Below are 19,834 nucleotides of genomic sequence, written 5' to 3'. Positions count from 1 at the left end.
GACAGTTTTACTTCCTCCTTTCCAAAAGAATATTTTCTTTTCCTTCTCTGATTGCTGTGATTATGACTTCCAAAACTATGTTGAATTAAAATGAACAGGGTGGACATCTTTGTTGTTCCTGATCTTAGAGGAAATGCTTTCAGCTTTTCACCACTGAGTATGATGTTAGCTGTGAGTGTCATATATGTTCTTTATTATATTAAGGTAGATTCCCTTTATTCCCACTTTCTGAAGAGTTTTTTTTTTAAATAATGTGTGTTGAATTTTGTCAAAAGCCTTTTCTCTATCTATTGATGTGATCATAATGGTTTTTATTCTTCAATTTGCTAATCACTCTCATTGATTTTCAGATATTGAAAACTCCTTGCATTCCTGGGATAAATAAATGTGATCTTTTTAATGTATTTTTGGATTCAGTTTGCTAATATTTTGTTGAGGATTTTTGTGTGTGTTTATGTTCATAGTTGATATTGGCCTGTAATTTTCTCTTTTGTGGTATCTTTTTCTGCTTTTGGTATCAGGGTGATGGTGGCTTCACAGAATGAGCTATGAGTTTTCCTTTACCTGAAACTTTGGGAAATAATTTCAGAAGGATATGTGTTTAATGTTTGATAGAATTCACCTGTGAAGCCATCTAGTCCTGGTCTCTGGTTTGTTGGTGCTATTTTAGTAATGGTTTCAATTTTAGTACTTGTGATTTGTCTTCATATTTTCTGTTTCTTTCTGGTTCATTCTTTAGAGACTGTACCTTTCTTATAAGAATGCTTTCCTTTCTTCTAGGTTGTCTGTTTTACTGACATATAGTTGCTTATAGTAGTCATTTACAATTCTTTGTATTTCTTTGATGTCAGTTGTAACTACTACTTTTCTTTTTCATTTCTAACCTGATTGATTCAAGCACTCTCCTTTTTTTTCTTGATGAGTCTGGCCAAAGGTTTATCGATTTTGTTTATTTTTTCAAAGAACCAGATCTTAGTTTCTTTGATCTTTTCTATTCTTTTCTTCATCTTTATTGAATTTATTTTTTGCTGTGATCTTTATGATTTCTTTCCTTCTACTAACATTGGGTTTTGTTTGTTCTTTTTCTAGTTGATTTAGGCATATGGTCAGGTTGTTAATTTGAGGTTTTCCTTGTTTCCTGAGGTAAGATTGTATTGCCATAAACTTCCCTCTTAGAACTGCTTTTACTGTGTCCCATACATTTTGGATCATCATCTTTTCATTTTCATTTGTCTCTAGATATTTTTTTGTTGTATCTTTGATTTTTTTCAGTGACCCTTTGGTTGTTCAGTAGCATATTGCTTAGGCCCCCATGTGCTTGTTTTTACTTTTTTTTCTTGTAGTTGATTTCTTATTTCATGACTTTGCAGTCAGAAAAGATGTTTGATTTGATTTCAATTTTCTTAAATTTACCAAGGCATACTTTTTGGCCCATCATGAGATCTATTCTAGAGAATGTCCATGTGCACTTAAAAAAAATCCATATTCTACTGCTTTCAGATGGAATGTTCTGTAAGTACTGAGTCCATCTGGTCTAGCATGTCCTTTAATGTCTGTGGTTCTTTATTGATTTTCTGTCTGAATGATCTGTCCTTTCATGTAAGCGGGGTGTTAAAGTCCCCCACTGTCAATGTCTACTGCCAATATCTCCTTTTATGGTGTTAGCATTTGCCTTATATATAGAGGTGCTCCTATTCTGGTTGCATATATATTTACAATTGTTATATCTTCCTCTTTCATTGGTCCCTTGATCATTATGTAGTGTCCTTCTTTTTCTCTTATAATGGTCTTCATTTTTTTGTTGTTATAACAGTCTTCATTTTAAAGTCCATTTTGTCTTATATGAGTATTGCTACTCCAGCTTTCTTTTGATTTCCATTTATGTGGAATAACTTTTTCCATCTTCTCACTTGCAGTCTGTATGTATCCCTAGACCTGAAGTAGGTCTCTAATAGACAGCATATATACAGATCTTGTTTTTATATCTTTTCTGCTAGTCTGTGTCCTTTGGCTCAAGCATTTAATCCAGTTACTTTTAAGGTAATTTTTAATAGGTATGTTTTTATTGCCATTTAGTTAATTGCTTTGATTTTTTTCATAGGTCTCTTTTCTTCCCTTCCTCTTAGTTCTCTTCTATTTTGATTTGATGACTATCTTTAGTGCGTTTTTATTCCTTTTTCTTTTTTGTTTTTATATCTATTGAAGATTTTTGGTTTACAGTTACCATGAGGTTTTGATATAGCAGTCTGTATATACACAAGGTTATTTTCAGTTGGTTGTCTCTAAATTTCAAATGCATTTCCAATATCCTGCATTTGTACTCTCTTCTCTCGATTGCTGGTTTTGATATCATATTTGTGTGTGGATGATTTCCTACCTTTACTATGTTATTGTTTAGTCTCTAAGGTGTATCCAGCTCTTTGCTACACCATGGTCTGCAGCTTCCTTGTCCTTCACTATCTCCAGGAGTTTGCTAAAATTCATGCCCTTTGATTCAGTGATGCTATCTAAATATACTTGCCTTTTTTAAAAAAAAATATTTATTTTATGTATTTATTTGTCTACACTGGGTCTTAGTTGCAGCATATAGGATCTTCGATTTTTGCTTTGGTATTTAGTTGTGGTATGAAGGCCTTTAGTTGGAGAATGCAGGATCTAGTTCCCTGACCAGGGATCCGTGATCCCTGATCCCTGCTTTGAGAACACTGACCTTTAGCCACTGGACCACCAGGGAATTCCCCTGTATGTTTGCCTTTACCAGTAAGCTTTCTCATTCATAATTTTCATGTTTCTGGTGGAGGCTTTGTGTTCCTGCCTAGAGAATTTCCTTTAGCATTTGTTAAAGCTGGTTTGGTGGTTAGGGCTAGGGTTAGGGTTAGTCAGTTTCATTAATATGTGTCTCTGTGTATTCCTCCTTGAGTTTATCCTCTGTGGTACTCTCTGTACTTCCTGAATGTGGGTGACTGTTTGCCTTCCCATGTTAGGAAAGTTTTCAGCTATTATCTGTTCAAGTATTTTCTCAGGCTCTTTCTCTCTCTGTTCTCGCCCTCCCCCATATTGCAAATGTTGGTGCATTTCATGTTGTCCCAGAGGTCCCTTAGACTGTGTTCATTTCTTTTCTTTTTTTCCCTTTTAATCTGTTTCATGGCAGTAATTTCCAACATTCTGTCTTCCAGCTGCTCACTTATCCACTCTACTGCATCATTTATTCTGCTATTGATTCCTTCTACTGTCTTTTTCATTTCAGTTATTGTATTCTCCAACACTGTTTTCTGTTCTTTGTTTCTTCTAGCTCTTTGTTAAACATTCCTTGTATCTTCTGGGTCTGTGCTTCCATTTTTTTTCTGAGATCTTAGATCATGTTTACTACCATTACTGTGAATTCTTTTTTGGGTAGATTGCCCACCTCCACATCACTTAGTTGCTCATCTGTGGTTTTATCTTATTCCTTTGTCTGGAACATATTCTTCTGCTGTCTCCTTTTGTCATCTGACTTTTTGTGTTTGTGGTCTTTTTTCCACAGGTTGCAGGGTTGTACTTCCTCTTGCTTCTTCTTGCAGGAATCTGCCTTCTGTTGGGTGAGGCTGGTCTAGAGGCTTGTGCAGGCCTCATGGTGGGAGCATCTTGTGCCTATCCACTGGTGGGTGGAGCTGGGTCTTGTTCCTTTGGCATGCAGTGCCAAGGCAAGGAGTGTGTTTAGAGATAGCTCTGGGCTCAGAAAGGTTTTAGGCAGCCTGCCTGTTGATGACTGGGGCTGTGTTCCTACCCTGCTGGTTGTTTGGCCTGAGGCACCCCAACACTGGAGCCTACAGTCTCTTGAGTGGGGCCAGGTCTGAGTGACCAAAGGGCAGCCTCCAGGAGAGTTGATGTCAATGAGTATTTCACAGTACTTCCATCACAAGTGTCCTTGTCCCCACAGTGAGCCACAGCTGCCTCTGCCTCCTGGAGCCCCATCCAAGACCAGCAGGTAGGTCTGGCCCAGGTTCCTATGAAGTCGTTACTTCTTCCCTGGGTCCCATTGCTCATAAAACCTTGATTGCGCCTTCCAAGTGTGTAGTGTCTCTTTCCCCTAGTCCTGCGGCATTTCTGTGATCAAGCCTCACTGACATTCTAAGCCAAATCCTCCAGGGGTTCCTCATCCCAGTGACAGATCCCCAGGCTGGGAAGACTGACATGGGTCTCAGAACTATCGCTGCTATGGGAGAACATCTGTGATATAATTATTTTCTAGATTGAGGGTCACCCACCCCAGTGGCTCAGCTGGTAAAGAATCTGGCTGCCAATGCAGGAGAAACAAGAGATGCTAGTTCAATCCCTGGGTCAGGAAGATCCCCTGGAGAAGGAAATGACAACCCACTCCTGTCTTCTTGCCTGGAAAATTCCGTGGACAGAGGAGCTTGGTGGGCTACAGTCCATGGAGTTGCAAAGAGTCTGACATGACTGAGCATGCATGCAGGCAGACAGGCATCTGGCGGGTATGGGATTTGATTATTTTGCAGTTGCGGCCTTCATGTTGTCTTGTTGTGGCTTCTTCTTTGTCTTTGGATGTAGAATCTTTTTTTTTTTTTTTTTTTTGCTAGGTTTCAGTCATTTTTGTCTATGGTTGTTGAGTAATTAGTTTTGATTCTGATGTTTTTGTGAGAGGAGGTGACATCAAGATCCTTCTCCTCTGCCATCTTACTTCCATACCTTCCTTACCAATTTTTGATTGTGCTGTAATGCACATAAATCAAATGAACCATATTAACCATTTTAAGTGCACAACCCTCCTGTGTTAAGTATACTCACATTATTGTGGATCATTACTTCCTGAATGTTTTGGGTTTTTTTCCATGTCTGTTTAAAGTTACAAGATGCCAATACTGAATTTGAGGATTCAGAGCTGAGAGCCTTGAGGAACAAAAACCGTCAATTTGTAGGTATGTTGTTTTTTGGGAGGAAGGCCCCACATAATGGAAATAACTTTGCTGCGGGGAGGCACAGAATTCTTTCCTTCAGGATTCTTCCTCACTTTTGTCCTCACCCCAAACAACTTCTCACACAAAGAAAATGCCTTCCTTACAGACAGTGGAAAGAACCTGAAAGACATCTGTGATGCACTGAGGTCTGTGAAAGCAGAGAAGGAAGCGGAATTAAAAATGCTGAAGAGAAATGAAGCCTTCCTTGTTGAATTCTATGAACAAAGAAAAATGGCTGCAAAAGAGTAAGATGTTCATATGTTCCAAACACTGTTGTATAAATGAATGTGTCAACCGATGTAGATAATCATATTTCTTTTAGAATAGGTTCCAGGGTATTTTTGCCAAACTCATCCAACACATTCATCCTACCTTGATTTCCTTAATCCACATTTTTCTTTCTGTTCTAAGTGATCATCACACATTCTTTCTTATAGTTTATTTGGGTAGTAGAGGCATTGTCCCAGCATCAATTAAATTAATACCTGGATCCCCTCTGGATCCATTTACATTATCCTGTAAGTTTCAGTCCCAGCACATTGTCTGGTTCTCCCAACCCTATGTCAAGTCACATTTTATTCTGCACTCAGTACCTTACCATACAACTACTACATTACAGCCAGTCTAAAGCATTTGCTTAAAGATTGCCTGGGAGGCCAGACAGAAATGCAGGTACCTTTTTCTCCTTAGTGCTTTTATCCGTGTCTCCAGAATTTTTGAATTTTGCATATGATTCCATAGAAAAGTATCAGATTGAAACCCTTTGAACTGGAACCATGAACAAAATAATCTAAAAAAACACAGCACATCATCCCTTTGTTAAGCCATTGGCCTTTCAGTTCAGTTCAGTCGCTCAGTCGTGTCCGACTCTCTGCGACCCCATGAATTGCAGCATGCCAGGCCTCTCTGTCCATCACCAACTCCCGGAGTCTACCCAAACCCATGTTCATCGAGTCAGTGATGCCATCCAACCATCTCATCCTCTGTCGTCCCCTTCTCCTCCCGCCCCCAATCCTACCCAGCATTAGGGTCTTTTCCAATGAGTCAACCCTTCGCATGAGGTGGCCGAAGTATTGGAACTTCAGCTTCAACATCAGACCTTCCAATGAACACCCAGGATTGATCTCTTTTAGGATGGATTGATTGGATCTCCTTGCAGTCCAAGGGACTCTCAAGAGTCTTCTCCAACACCACAGTTCAAAAGCATCAATTCTTCGGCACTCAGCTTTCTTCACCATCCAACTCTCACATGCATACATGACCACTGGAAAAACCATAGCCTTGACTAGACGGACTTTTGTTGGCAAAGTAATGTCTCTGCTTTTAAACATGCTATCTAGGTTGGCCATAACCTTCCTTCCAAGGAGTAAGCGTCTTTTAATTTCATGGCTGCAGTCACCATCAGCAGTGATTCTGGAGCCCAAAAAAGTAAAGCCTGACACTGTTTCCACTGTTTCCCCATCTATTTCCCATGGAGTGATGGGACCAGATGCCATGATCTTAGTTTTCTGAACGTTGAGCTTTAAGCCAACTTTTTCACTCTCCTCCTTCACCTTCATCAAGAGGCCCTTTAGTTCTTCTTCACTTTCTGCCATAAGGGTGATATCATCCGCATATCTGAGGTTATTGATATTTCTCCTGGCAATCTTGATTCCAGCTTGTGTTTCTTCCAGCCCAGCATTTCTCATGATGTACTCTGCATATAAGTTAAACAAGCAGGGTGACAATATACAGCCTTGACGTACTCCTTTTCCTATTTGGAACCAGTCTGTTGTTCCATGTCCAGTTCTAACTGTTGCTTCCTGACCTGCATACAGGTTTCTCAAGAGACAGGTCAGATGGTCTGGTATTCCCATCTCTTTGAGAATTTTCCACAGTTTATTGTGATCCACACAGTCAAAGGCTTTGGCATAGTCAATAAAGCAGAAATAGATGTTTTTCTGGAACTCTCTTGCTTTTTCGATGATCCAACGGATATTGCCAATTTGATCTCTGGTTCCTCTGCCTTTTCTAAAACCAGCTTGAACATCTGGAAGTTCACGGTTCACGTATTGCTGAAGCCTGGCTTGGAGAATTTTGAGCATTACTTTACTAGCATGTGAGATGAGTGCAATTGTGCGGTAGTTTGAGCATTCTTTGGCATTGCCTTTCTTTGGGATTGGAACGAAAACTGACCTTTTCCAGTCCTGTGGCCACTGCTGAGTTTTCCAAATTTGCTGGCATATTGAGTGCAGCACTTTCACAGCATCACCTTTGAGGATTTGAAATAGCTCAACTGGAATTCCATCACCTCCACTAGCTTTGTTCGAAGTGATGCTTTCTAAGGCCCACTTAACTTCACATTCCAGGATGTCTGGCTCTAGGTGAGTGATCACACCATCGTGATTATCTGGGTCGTGAAGATCTTTTTTGTACAGTTCTTCTGTGTATTCTTGCCACCTCTTCTTAATATCTTCTGCTTCTGTTAGGTCCATACCATTTCTGTCCTTTATCGATCCTATCTTTGCATGAAATGTTCCTTTGGTATCTCTAATTTTCTTGAAGAGGTCTCTAGTCTTTCCCAATCTGTTGTTTTCCTCTATTTGTTTGCACTGATCGCTGAGGAAGGCTTTCTTATGTCTCCTTGCTATTCTTTGGAACTCTGCATTCAGATGGGAATCTCTTTCCTTTTCTCCTTTGCTTTTCGCTTCTCTTCTCTTCCCAGCTATCTGAAAGGCCTCCTCAGACAGCCATTTTGCTTTTTTGCATTTCTTTTCCATGGGGATTTTCTTGATCCCTGTCTCCTGTACAATGTCACGAACCTCTGTCCATAGTTCATCAGGCACTCTGTCTATCAGGTCTAGTCCCTTAAATCTATTTGTCACTTCTACTGTATACTCATAAGGGATCTGATCTAGGTCATACCTGAATGGTCTAGTGGTTTTCCCTACTTTCTTCAATTTAAGTCTGAATTTGGCAATAAGCAGTTCATGATCTGAGCCACAGTCTGCTCCTGGTCTTGTTTTTGCTGACTGTATAGAGCTTCTCCATCTTTGGCTGCAAAGAATATAATCAATCTGATTTCGGTGTTGACCATCTGGTGATGTCCACGTGTAGAGTCTTCTCTTGTGTTGTTGGAATAAGGTGTTTGCTATTACCAGTGCGTTCTCGTGGCAAAACTCTATTAGCCTTTGCCCTGCTTCATTCTGTACTCCAAGGCCAAACTTGCCTGTACGCCAGGTGTTTCTTGACTTCCTACTTTTGCATTCCAGTCCCCTATAATGAAAAGGACATCTACTGTTCTCAAAATCAATGACTCAGTCTTGTGAAAGTAGGTTAATACCCTGAAGTTGTTAGTTTTCCATCTGAAATCTGTCTCCTGGAGATAACACCCTGACTGTGTGACAGTTCACATCATTTTAATATAGCAGTAAGATTTGCTTTTTCTTCTTGGATCTTTTTCTTGGATCTTTTTTTTCCCTTAGAAAAAGAGGTAGGGATTCCACTCTTGAACCATAGAAATGTTGGATAGTTATTGGAGAGTGTTAATGAAGCCATATCCTGGAAGACTCTCTTTGGCTGATTGTCTGCATCAATACACAGCCTGGATGAAGAATCAGGGCTCCCCATGAGGCATAAAATTCATTATGATCACCTGCTTCATCATAATGTGTTTACTTGGGATGAGTTGGTCAGGTATCATTTTCCACATTGAAACAAATTGAGTCTTTACCATCTCAAATGCAGGACTGACCCTGGGAGGGCACCAAGTACATTTTTTATATGACTTTATGATGAATTAATAGGAGTAAAGAACTGTAAAGAGAAACTTAGATTGCAGAGAGACTTGCTAGCAGGTTGAAGTTTGGTTTTTCTTTAATCTTAGATGAGGGACTTCAATTCATTTGTCATATTATGTTGTCAGTCTATGCACTGTTGGGGAGGTGGGGAGGGAAATTTGAAGCTAGACCTTCAGGCTTTTGGGAGATAAGGAAGGCAGAATTTCACACTGGCTACTGGACAATGTATATATCTTTTTCCATCTTAGAAAACTGAAAAAGAAACAATGCGAGTTGATTGAAAGGGAGAATCAGCTGTCAGCTGCAGAGGAAAAGTTGAAATTAGTTTCAGGAGAAGCACACAATTACAAGTAAGGTTAAATACTAAATACCAGTGGTTCATGAAACTGTTTTTGAGTTTTTGATTTTAACTTTTGTACAATGTGTGGAACCAGTTAGCCCAAAACTTCAGAAGATACATACATAGAGAATGTATGGGGAAAACATAAGTATTACAAAGAACAAACAATTTAAGTCACTAAAAATATACTGATCCCCAAAGCTGGCCAGATTGTATGGAAACTTAGTTGAAGTTACTTGAGAATGAACCTTGTTTTAGGAAGAACTGTGTCCACTAATACAGTAGTCTCACTAATGGACCTAGTTTTTGCAACCCTGGAAATTATGGTAAGAATATAAGTAAAAAGAGAATAAAAGCTTTATGATCAGTCACTCATCACACAATAAATTAGAGAAATATTGAAAATGTATGGGAATGATATCAACTCAGAACCCTGTAGGCATTATTTAAGATAATAAGAGAAGGATGTTAACAGTAGGTTTGCTCGTACTGTCACTTTATAATCATGTGGAAAGTGCTTTATATGTATTAATAAATTGTATCTGGAGACAGATATGAGGATAACAGGAACTTGGGCAATTATTAAAATCATGCTCAATGTTAAGCTTTATGTGATGAAAGCAATTGTATTATAATTCACAGGCAACAAATTGAACAAATGCAAGAACAGCTGCAGCAGGAGGAGCTCAGCTTCAGACACAAGGTGACCTACCTCCACCCAAATTACTGAGCACCTCAGGCTGCTGAAGAGGGGTCCTTAGAATTCCCAATCCTGGGGGGTTTATTGATGTGTTGCCTTTTTCAGATTTCTCTTCTTGAGAAGAAGGCTCAGGACAACTGGGTAAGTCCTTTTCTTTCTTTCTCTCCTTCATTTTGTAGTTGCCCCAACTGAACTTGAGTGTGGTTTTCCTCCCGCAGATCAAAGGTCAGATTTTGGAGAGAGAGATGGCAGAGCAGAGCAGGGAAGCCGCCTACCTGAGACACAAGTATGGGATTTCTTGTACAGTTTTTAAGGGTGTCTTTGAGGTATTAGGGCTAAGCCATTAGGGTCTAGTCAAGGACTGGTGTTGGAATTCTCACTGAAGTCGATTCTTTTTCTATATTCAAGATTGGCCATAATTGAAAAAAGGGGGCTGCAAGAGAAATATAGGATGCCGAAACTGGTGCTGGGAAGACCTGAGACACAGAACCCCCCAGGGAGAGGTAGGGAGCACATTGTGAAGTGCAACAACTTAACTTCTGCTGCAAAACCGCACCCTGTCATTCTTTCTCCTGTGAGTGATGATTGTGTTGCCCAGGAACAATAACCAGTGCTTACTGAAGACAAGAAGTTGTCTCAAGGAGTGACAGGAGATGTTTTCCTCAGATTCCTCAGTCAGAATGACTTTCTGGGCCTGTGCCTTGTGATTGGTGGAGCTCAGGCCCCACCACTTACTGAGGAGCCTCCCCATCCCCTTAGCCCCCAAACTTGGTTCCTCTAACTAAAGAGATAGGCCTGGAGGGCAAGCGGGTCCAAGCTTTCTTCCCCACCTTGAAAATATGGGAGAGAATTTATTATTTTTATTAGCAAAAATAGGCATTTATTTACTGTTTTTGGAGGTTCCTTTATTCTATTTGTTTTATTATTTTACAATGGGTTAGGTATTCCACTCAAAAATTAAATTTCTATGTAATTTTGCTCCTCTAACATCATTGCCATGACATGACACTTTCACTGATGAATCTCCACAGCTTTCCTTTTCTCATTATTATAAAATTAGTCTTAAGTCTATTTCCCATCATGAATATTTATATAATGCCTGGACACATATAGAAGACAACTTATACAGAGACAGGAAAATTGAAAAATCCCCCTGTGGCCAAAAAAAGAACTCCTGCTCTTCATGTTGAGGGCTTGTTGATTTTCTACCTATCCAAGGATATTCTCATTTCGGTTTCTAATCTGAGATTAAATTGGGATTTCCTCTGACGTGTATTGGGAAACGGTTGCTTCAATGTTGATTTCCAGCTAGTTGAGACCTGTCCACAGCTGGCTGACTAGTTATGAAAATACATGAACTCTGGCCCTGTGGTCTTCCTCAAAGGTCAGGGTCTTGCTCCCCTCCTGGGGATCACTTGAGGCATGGGGGAAGCCTTGGCTTCTGGTAATGGACCTGAGAGTGGGAAAGAGTGTAAGATGGTGGAAGAAGGAATGTAGGATTGTTTTTCTTTCTCAGAACCTGTACAATTTGGAATAAACCTCCAATCTCTTCTCCTTTATCAGATGCAGGACCTGGCATGGTTCCCATGAGAAACAGAAATTCTTTCCCTACTAAGGATGTACAAAAGGGCCAGGTAAATGCTGTGGTCATTTATAGTTGAAACTATTTCTGGAAACTTCTTTTTGTATAACACCCTTTCTTGACTTCATCTCTAGATTGTGTGGTTGATTGTGATATATCTACCATGTCATTTTTACCTGGGAAAGCAAACTCCTCCCCAAGAATCTACAGGCTTCTCTATTTTCAGCTAGTCACATTTGGTATCACTCCCAGAACCGTCAGAAGCATGGGTTGACAGTGATCTGTCACAAGGTCAGGGGCACTGGTAGCAGGATTCCTGAGAAGCGTGGCATGTTGGCATAAGTCCTCCTAGAGGAGGTTGTCATTAGGCTTACCATAGACTATAGCCCTTCCTTAGAGAATACAGACCATAGGACCGGGCCGCCTCAGGCCAAACTAGAGGGAGAGAGCACAACCCCACCCGTCAGCAGAAAATTAAAGATTTACTGAGCATGGCCCTGCCCACCAAAGCAAGACTCAGTTTTCCCCACAGACAGCCCCTCACCTCAGGAAGCTTGTACAAGTCTCTTATCCACATCCATCAGAGGGAAGACAGAATGAAAACCACAATCACAGAAAACTAACCAAAATGATCAAATGGATCACAGCCTTGTGTAACTCAGTGAAACTATGAACCACGCTGTTGAGGGCCATCCAAGACAGATGGGTCATGGTGGAGAGTTCTGACAAAACATGGTCCCCTGGAGAAGGGAATGACAAACCACTTCAGCACTCTTGCCTTGAGAAACCCACGAACAGTGTAAAGAGGCAAAAATATATGACACTGAAAGATGAACCCCCCAGGTGGGTAGTTGCCCAATATGCTACTGGAGAAGAGTGGAGAAATAGCTCCAGAAGGAATGAAGAGGCTGAGCCAAAGCAGAAATGACACCCAGTTGTGGATGTGAAAACTGGGTGAAACTCACCCAGGTGGTGAAAGGCCAAACTAGAGGGAGGGAGCACAACCCCACCCATCAGCAGAAACTTGGAATAAAGATTTACTGAGCATGACCCAGTGGGCTCTAAAATCACTGCAGATGGTGACTGCAGCCATGAAATTAGGATGCCTCCTCCTTGGAAGAAAAGTTAAGACAAATCTAGACAGTGTATTAAAAAGCAGAGACATTACTTTGCCAAGAAAGGTCCGTAGAGTCATGTACTGGATGTGAGAGTTGGACCATAAAGGAGGCTGGTTGCCAAAGAATTGATGCTTTTGAACTGTGGTGCTGGAGAAGACTTTGAGAGTCCCTTGGACAGCAAGGAGATCCAACCAGTCAATTCTAAAGGAACTCAACCCTGAATATTCATTGGAAGGACTGAGGCTGAAGATGAAGCTTCGGTACTTTGGCCGCCTAATGTGAAGAGTCAACTCATTGGAAAAGACCCTGATGGTGTGAAAGATTGAGGGTAGGAGGAGAAGGGAGTGACAGAGAATGAGATGGTTGGATGGCAATATTGACTCAACAGACATGAGTTTGAGCAAACTCCGGGAGATAGTGCAGGACAGGGAAGCGTGGCGTGCTGTAGTCCATGGTGTTGTAAAGTGTCAGACACAAATGAGTGACAAGACAACAACAACCAGAACCACTAGTACTTAGAGGCTGAGGCCTGCCCGACTTTCACTGTGTGCCCCTGGAAATAATGTGAGGAGGATGACAGATAGCTTCATACTTAAGTCTCCTGGCACAGTTGAGTCCCTCCTGATCTCCTTTATTTGGGAATGTTACTAGATTACTGAAATGTGATTATTACTATTATTATTTTGTACCTTTGTGTATTTTGTGAAAATTGAATGTGCTTGGGTAATATAAGTTTCGTAATTCATTGCTGTCCCATCTCTGTTGGAAAATATGCTAAACAGAATCCTTCTAGTGACACCTAGGTTTAAAAATCTCGATTTTCAGAAATGTTATATTTTTAGTAAAACATGTACACTGTAAACAGAGTAGTGAAGAGTAGAAGGTCTATAATAACCTGCAGGGGTGATTTCCAAGTCCTTACATTGTGTTCATTCATGTAAGCAGGTTGTGTTGTGTCCTTTAAGCTGTTACAGCTGATACATCTCTCATCCTACATCACAGGATTTATATACCTGAAATCAAAACACATTTGGCTTAGTTCTGTTATTCAGAGGGCTCAACTCTTTTTTTTCCCCCATAGTACACATTTAATCTGCATCCCATAGGGTAAAGTTCAGAATTTCCTGTGTGTTAAGATAAGTGGAACTGGGCCTATCTGTTTATAGATTTAGGATTCCCTGAAATCTTAAAACAGATGCACAACTCCCCTGCAAGACTCCAGGAATTCCCCTCTCCCTAGACATCTTTGTGCCCATGAGCAGCACCTCCAAGGAGGCTAGATCTCCTTTGTCATTAAGGAAGCACAGAGGATGCGGGCATGGTCTTGCAGGCAGAGTTTTACCCAGGAGTAGCTATGATTCCATATGCAGAGAATGGGCTTTTCATTTCCTTTCATTCTCTCTGTTCTTAGTGTGCAAAGAACAAGCTTCTTTGGTGGTAGTAATGGAGTGGTGGAGGGTTCTTCTGCACACGGAGGCCTTCCTGTCGGGAATATGCTACTTTATCACTTTGGTATTTTCTCTGTTAATCCTCTGAGACAGGACCCTTGACTTTATACATTTACAGATACAGGCATTAGCATGTGTTGACAGTGTTTTATACCCTTTTAACCCATGCTGTGGGCAGGACCCAGAAAGATGTGTGGAGTTCTCTGGCATTAGGCAGCTCTCTTGGAACCTGGAAGACGGGAGGGTACCAGGTGCTGGCACCTGCTTCATTGGGTTTCAGCTTTTGTTGATGTTGGGGCTTTTGTCTGTCATATCAACATATTTAAAACTTCTGTTCTACAGGTCATTATGGATGCAACAGGGCCCTTTCCTCTCCCAAGACCACCTTGCATGCCCTACCCCATGGGCTGCCCTTCATCACCACTCAAGGGCTATGGGCCTCTTCCACCTCCTCCACCCTGTGGTCCTCTGGGACCCCACCCAATGCCTCCACAGCTTTCAGATGGTAAGATGATCTGAAGAGTATGCTAACTTGTGAAGCATGTTCTTCTATCTTTCTTTTAAGTTTTTAGAGGCAATGCAGATATGTATACCAATGGCTTTGTAAAGACAAACCTGACTGAGGTCATTGTAACATTCATCCCTCAAGTTTCTCAGGACATACAGGTGATGGGCTGGTCTTCACATGTTTCGATGGGCTGGTTACCCAAACTGAGCTGGGCATCAGGTGTTCCTTGCAGAGAAGGAAAAAAGCTTTTTAGAAAAAGAGAGAAATACCAGTTTTGCAGATTTACCTCATACAGAAACCACTTGTTGTGTTCTGTGAGAGATAAGACACATCCCTAATTTCAAGGATTAAAATATTCCCTGAGAGAAACAGAGAGAGAGATAAATGATACATAAGTGACACAGAACTTGTGAGCATCATAACAGAAGCACCAATTCAAGGCCCTAGAGTGCAAAAGAGGGATCTGTGAGTCACACAGGAATACATAGGATGTTTTAGAAGAAAAAGTAAAAAGTGAGGTAGTGTCACTTAGATGGAACTGGAAGGCTATTTCCAGCAGGGCAAACAGTTTGGGCAGGAACTCTGAAGGCAGTAAGATGTCCACACAGGGCCGCCGTGTGTTGAAATGACACAGTGCTGGCAATGCATTATCCCCTTTAGATGCCATTGTTGCCATAAAGCCCTTAAATAATAATGTCTCATAAGGATTGTTGTTTTCGTTGGATTTCTGAAAGTTCTGGTTATGGGTGAAAGAAGGCTCTGGATATCAAGGAAACAAGGATGTTTAACTTGGTTCTTTCAGAATATTTTGTGTGGCTGAAGCTTTTTTTTTTTTGGTCCAATGATTTGAAAATGCAGGCAAGATCTAGATGAGCTGAATAGCTGCCTTGGCCTTCAGCATAAGGCAGGCTCTTCCCAGGGAATTCAAGGTTGATCCAGGGCCACTCCTGCAGGAGCCCTGTCACCACATTCCTGCATCCTCTAGTCCTCACCCCTGACTGTCAGCTTTGCATCTCCCACATTTTCCTCACAGTATATTGTACATTATTCTTTGCTAGTATACCTGTTGTTCAGTCCCTAATACTCAGAGGGACCTAGAGACAATGTGAGCTTTCTATCGTTAAAACAGGGATAATATTGATTTCTGATGTCATCATGAGAAAGATGAGATCAAGTACATATAGAATTTTGCAGACTGGCTGAGACATGTTTGTCACTAACTGCTCTTGTAGTTTAAAAGAAAATGTCTGCACACAGAATCATCAGAGATACTCTGGAAAATAAGTTAAATTAAGCTAAGGATATAGGCTCTGAGGCCTAGAGCTTAGCAATCTGTGCTTTAAAAGACAAGGCAAAGACTCTCTTTCTCCTGTTAAAATTCATGTGCCACTAGTTAAAAAAGAAAATAAGAGAATGTGTACATTCTGACAAGAATTGTTTTCATTATGTACAGAGTCATAGATGCAGCCACACAGTAAAGTGTTCCTCAGAGATCACAGATGTATTAGAGAAGGCAAAATGCGTGTAGGGAAAAATCAGATTACATTGAAATGAATCAAAATGTCTTTCCCTTACAGGAGAACTAGTTTAAATTTGAAGAGGATCTTGAGCCATGACAAGCAGACTATGGCAACTGTATATTTAGAGCAGGTGTCAGATCTACATTCTGGCCCGAATGCCTCCCTGCCCCTTCCACTACTGTCTCTCCCATTGTCAGCCCTAATAAACCTTCCACAGTTCTATCTCTGTGTCAGTGTCTGCTTCCTGGAGGACCAACAGTCACACCCATTGTGTACACAGGGTGTGATTCATTTACACCCAGGTCACAAACAGGCAGGACCTACAGTGATGGGGCAGAAGCAGGGTCATCCGGTGAGGTAGTGTTGAGTGCAAGGGGGCCCAATAGATCTTTCCAGGGTGCTGGACACATCCTATGTCTAGACCTAGGGATGGTTGTGTTTATTCCGTCTATAAATACTGAGTACATGGATCCTGTCAGTCACAGGGGTATCTGGTCATCAGAGAGACAGGCATCTGTGCCCACGAAGTGGCCATTTCTTATTGTGAGGAATGGAGGAGGTGCCAGGAGTGGCTGAGGGAGTCTAGTGCGGGGGTCCTGCACTAATCCAGGCTTTGTACTCTTCTTCCCCCACCCTGCCAGCTGTTCCCAAGTCCAGGTGGCCCTGAGTGGGGTGGGTAATGGCAAAAGTTTCCTTAGTAGGTCCCATGAGCTCCCTTATTCCTCCCACAATCTCTTTATTGAGAAATGTGCAATGATGGTTGAGTCCCCCATCAATGTCAAGAAGAAGGTATTGGGTAGAAATATCTATCTCCCTTCAAGTCCCCCAATCCAACCATCCTGCCCCAGGAGCCCTTGGAGCCTGCAGGGTCCCCCCTCCTTCCAAGTGGCAGAGGCACCCAGTCCTCCAGCGGCTCTGGGGTCAAGGCTGGGCCACCAACAGATCAAAGTGTGACTGGGCTACCCAGGAATAGCTGGGAGCCCCAGGGCAGCAGAAAATACCAGCATGAGCAGTCTCTCTAAAACAGCTTCTCTCCCACTATGAGCAGAGCCTGGGCCAAATCTTGCCAATGAGGGTAGGAGGACTGGGAGAATTGGTGCCCTGTGGGCCTCAATGGGGATGGACTGGAGCAGCGTGCCTGAGGGCCTGCGGAGAGAGACAGAGGAAGGGATAAGCAGGGAGAGAAACAGTGATTGAGAGAGACAGGTAAGAGTCAAGTCCCATAGAGTGACAGAAAGTGACAGAGGGGAACAACTGTAGCGAGAAGCAGAGACATGAGGAAGCAAAAAGGAAGGAGTGGGCCAGTCCAGTGTATGTGGTGGGGAACGATGGGCCAGAGTTGATGCCACTCTGTGAAAAGACCCGGAGTGGAGGAGGCAGAAAAGGCAAGATTCCTGGGCATCACAGTTCCTGGAGCTCTGATGCTGCATCCTTGCGGAAGCTGAGCTTCCTAGGGATCATCACACTTGGAAAGATTTGTACCTTCCATTTTGTTTGGGATTGCTGGTTCCAAGGGATTAGCTTTCAGGAATAGAGCTTCCCTTTGGCAATAAATCCTAGAGTCTAGCTTGTGGGGAGTTGACCCTGACTCCTCATATAGTCATGCATATAGTCATGCTGCATTTCCCACCGCACCAGCTGGGCCTTCATTGTTCAAAACCAGGCTTCAAACAATGTGCTGGCCCCATTATCCATTGCCTAGAACTGGCAAAGATCGAATTGAATCCCTTCTGAGGTTATCAGGCTTCAAAGATACTGGGTCTCCTACTGTCAGCCAGGCTTCCCTGGTGGCTCAAATGGTAAACCGTCTGCCCGCAATGTGGCAGACGCGAGTTCAATGCCTGTGTCGGGAAGATCCCCTGGAGAAGGAAGATCTCCAGTATTCTCGCCTGGAAAATTCCATGGATGCAGGAGCGTGGTGGGCTACACAGTTCATGGGGTCGCAAAGTGTCAGACACGACTGAGCAACTTCACTTTCACTTTACTGTCAACCGGAATTCCTTCCAACCCTAAGGAGCTGGGACTACCAATAAATTACTGAGTAGTATCAGATAAAATGTATTGTGGATTCATACTGAGCAGTATAATGTGCAAATTGACCAAATTATTTACATGCAGTGTTGCATTTACATAACACTGTCAATAACCCATTTTGTGGGTGAAGAGATACAGAGGGGATGTGAATTTCCCAAGGTCTCATGAGAGGTGGGTCCTATGACTTTGCCTTGAGCCAAGGTCTGCCTTGAGAAGGATTCCACCTTCTACAATCCCCCTTCTGTGACCTGCTGGCTGCGGTTTTGAGGAAGATGGTTGACTCTATATTGGGAAATTTCTCTTCCAAAGACATTAAGTCATGCAACACTCAGGACAGACATGGTTAGAGTGTGTTCACTTGTGATTCAGATTCTAGTGGCTTCCCACAGGAAGGTTTAATTCTCTCACAAAATGCATATTCACAGAAGGTCAACTGGGTTTCTGTTCCACATCATCATCTTGGTGAAATTTAGGTTAAAGTGTAATGTCCCTTTGGAACATAAACATTCCTGTGAAGTTTCAAGGAAGACTTGGTAAGGCACCATTGTCTCAGGAAATTGGCTCCCTACTAGTGTTAAGTCATGTATCATGTAAGCCAACGGAATGAGCCCACCAAAGTCTGGATATTGGCTGGCCTTCCTTGAGGAAATCCAAGCGAGCTGCACTCAAACGCAGTGGAACCTCTGGTCGGCAAGAGATTTCAAAACACCCTGGGCTCCGTGTGTCCCTTGGACTGAGGATTTCAACACCAGCACCTTTCTTAGCGTGACCTCAGCTATGGACTATTGCACCTTTTTGGCAGTGTGGTTTTGCAGGAGTTGGGGTGAGTCTCGGGACTCAAGGCAAAAGGAGAAGAAGTAATGAGACACAAGCCTTGGGACACACTGTGACACACATCACACACTGTGACACACACACATCACATCTGTGATCTCTGAGGAACACTTTACTGTGTGGCTGCATCTATGACTCTGTACATAATGAAAACAATTCTTGTCAGAATGTACACATTCTCTTATTTTCTTTTTTAACTAGTGGCACATGAATTTTAACAGGAGAAAGAGAGTCTTTGCCTTGTCTTTTAAAGCACAGATTGCTAAGCTCTAGGCCTCAGAGCCTATATCCTTAGCTTAATTTAACTTATTTTCCAGAGTATCTCTGATGATTCTGTGTGCAGACATTTTCTTTTAAACTACAAGAGCAGTTAGTGACAAACATGTCTCAGCACACTTCTCCGGGTTCACTGACTCTAACTGGCAGTACTCGCAAAAGGCTCTGCTTGCCCAAGGACCCAGAGTCAGGCATGAAGACATGCTGGTGCCTTGTGGTCACGTCCTGTAACAACTACTTTAAGATTCCTGCTCAAGGGCTCTTACTGGTCAAAAGGCCTCAGTTCAGTGCAGTTCAGTGGCTCAGTTGTGGCCGACTCTTTGCGACACCATGAACTGCAGCACACCAGGCTTCTCTGAGGTGGTCCATCAACAAATCCCAGAGCTCGCTCAAATTCATGTCCATTGAGTTGGTGACCCCATCCGACCATCTCATCCTCTGTCATCCACTTTTCCTCCTTCTTTGATCTTTCCCAACATCAAGTTCTTTTCTAAAGAGTCAATTCTCTCATCACGTGGCCAGAGTGTCTGCATCAGTCGTGAATGTTCTTTAGAAAGAATATTCAGGACTGATTTCTTGTAGGATGGAAGGTTGGATCTCCTTGCTGTCCAAGGGACTCGCAAGAGTATTCTCCAATACTACAGTTCAAAAGCAACAGTTCTTTGGCACTCAGCTTTCTTCATGGTCCAACTTTCACATCCATACACAAGTCCTGAAAATCCTTTCAAAAACCTTCC

General features: G+C 42.1%; 1 protein-coding gene across 6 annotated transcripts in view; it reads left to right on the top strand.

Annotated features, from left to right (window-relative positions):
• The window catches only part of LOC145531662 (transport and Golgi organization protein 1 homolog), a 30,583-nt gene extending 14,408 nt beyond the window's left edge, over positions 1-16,175 (top strand). For all 6 annotated transcript variants that reach the window (XM_081554642.1, XM_081554641.1, XM_081554645.1 and 3 more), the window contains 10 exons: positions 4,847-4,919; positions 5,065-5,203; positions 8,986-9,087; positions 9,720-9,780; positions 9,883-9,918; positions 9,996-10,063; positions 10,186-10,280; positions 11,341-11,411; positions 14,268-14,430; positions 16,011-16,175. In XM_081554642.1, coding sequence (XP_081410768.1) covers positions 4,847-4,919; positions 5,065-5,203; positions 8,986-9,087; positions 9,720-9,780; positions 9,883-9,918; positions 9,996-10,063; positions 10,186-10,280; positions 11,341-11,411; positions 14,268-14,430; positions 16,011-16,024 — 822 coding nt within the window. In that variant the 3' untranslated portion in view covers positions 16,025-16,175. The remainder of the gene's footprint in view (positions 1-4,846; positions 4,920-5,064; positions 5,204-8,985; positions 9,088-9,719; positions 9,781-9,882; positions 9,919-9,995; positions 10,064-10,185; positions 10,281-11,340; positions 11,412-14,267; positions 14,431-16,010) is intronic.
• Positions 16,176-19,834: the final 3,659 nt, after the last annotated feature.

The sequence above is a fragment of the Giraffa tippelskirchi genome, chromosome 13 (assembly GCF_054371585.1).
Source record: "Giraffa tippelskirchi isolate mGirTip1 chromosome 13, T2T-mGirTip1v1.2.pri, whole genome shotgun sequence".
In the NCBI taxonomy this organism is placed as follows: domain Eukaryota; kingdom Metazoa; phylum Chordata; class Mammalia; order Artiodactyla; family Giraffidae; genus Giraffa; species Giraffa tippelskirchi.
Note: the sequence above shows the minus strand (reverse complement) of the source record. Positions and strands in the feature narration are given on the sequence as shown.